Genomic DNA, 1,322 nt, shown 5'->3' with positions numbered 1-1,322 from the left:
GACACCGTGTCACACATGGCACACTTGTAGATCAGCCTGGGGGGAAAAACATACATGAACACACGTGTGACACACACATGGGAACACACAGGAACACACATGGACACCGTGTCACACATGGCACACTTATAGATCATCCTGGAGGTAAAAACATACATGAACACACGTGTGACACACACATGGACACCATGTCACACATGGCACACTTGTAGATCAGCCTGGGGGAAAACATACATGTGTCATACATGGGAACACACAGGATCACACATGGACACTGTGTCACACATGGCACATTTATAGATCAGCCCAGAGGTAAAAACATACATGAACACACGTGTGACACACACATGGCCACTCCCAGGGATTGTACCCTGGACACCCCCCTCCCAGCCCCCTGAGCCCCCTTTCCAGGCAGGAATTCCCCCGATATCCAACCCCAACCTCCCCAGGGGCGGCTCCCGTTTCTCCGGGACGACCCTTGGGATGCCAGAATTCCTTGGAATTCCCACTCACTTGGATTGCTGGTTCCCAAATCCCGGGTGCTGGGTGTACACGTGGGCGTGGGCGCTCGGAGCCGACTTGAAGGCCATGGGACAGATGGGACACTTGTGGAAAACCTCGCAGTGGGAAGTCTGGATGTGGGATTTGATGGAATTCACCCCCCCGAAGACCACGGCACAGCTGGGACACCTGGAATGGGAATGGGAATGGGATACGGGCACAGCTGGGACACCTGGAATAACGGGAATGGGAATGGGATACGGGCACAGTTGGGACACCTGGAATGGGAATGGGAATGGGATACGGGCACAGTTGGGACACCTGGAATGGGAATGGGAATGGGATACAGGCACAGCTGGGACACCTGGAATAACAGGAATGGGATACAGGCACAGTTGGGACACCTGGAATAACGGGAATGGGAATGGGATACAGGCACAGCTGGGACACCTGGAATAATGGGAATGGGAATGGGAATGGGATATGGGCACAGCTGGGACACCTGGAATGGGAATGGGAATGGGATATGGGCACAGCTGGGACACCTGGAATAACAGGAATGGGAATGGGATACAGGCACAGTTGGGACACCTGGAATAATGGGAATGGGAATGGGATACAGGCACAGCTGGGACACCTGGAATGGGAATGGGAATGGGATATGGGCACAGCTGGGACACCTGGAATAATGGGAATGGGATACAGGCACAGCTGGGACACCTGGAATAACGGGAATGGGAATGGGATACAGGCACAGCTGGGACACCTGGAATAGGAATGGGATACAGGCACAGCTGGGACACCTGGAATGGGAATGGGAA

The 1,322-nt window shown here is 53.9% G+C and overlaps 1 protein-coding gene across 1 annotated transcript in view; it reads right to left on the bottom strand.

Annotated features, from left to right (window-relative positions):
- The window catches only part of ZNF687 (zinc finger protein 687), a 9,650-nt gene that overhangs the window by 4,519 nt on the left and 3,809 nt on the right, over window positions 1-1,322 (bottom strand). The window contains 1 exon segment of the mRNA XM_027631806.1: window positions 514-690. Coding sequence (XP_027487607.1) covers window positions 514-690 — 177 coding nt within the window.

The sequence above is a fragment of the Corapipo altera genome, unplaced genomic scaffold (genome assembly GCF_003945725.1).
Source record: "Corapipo altera isolate COAL_440 unplaced genomic scaffold, ASM394572v1 199, whole genome shotgun sequence".
Lineage (NCBI taxonomy): Eukaryota > Metazoa > Chordata > Aves > Passeriformes > Pipridae > Corapipo > Corapipo altera.
Note: the sequence above shows the minus strand (reverse complement) of the source record. Positions and strands in the feature narration are given on the sequence as shown.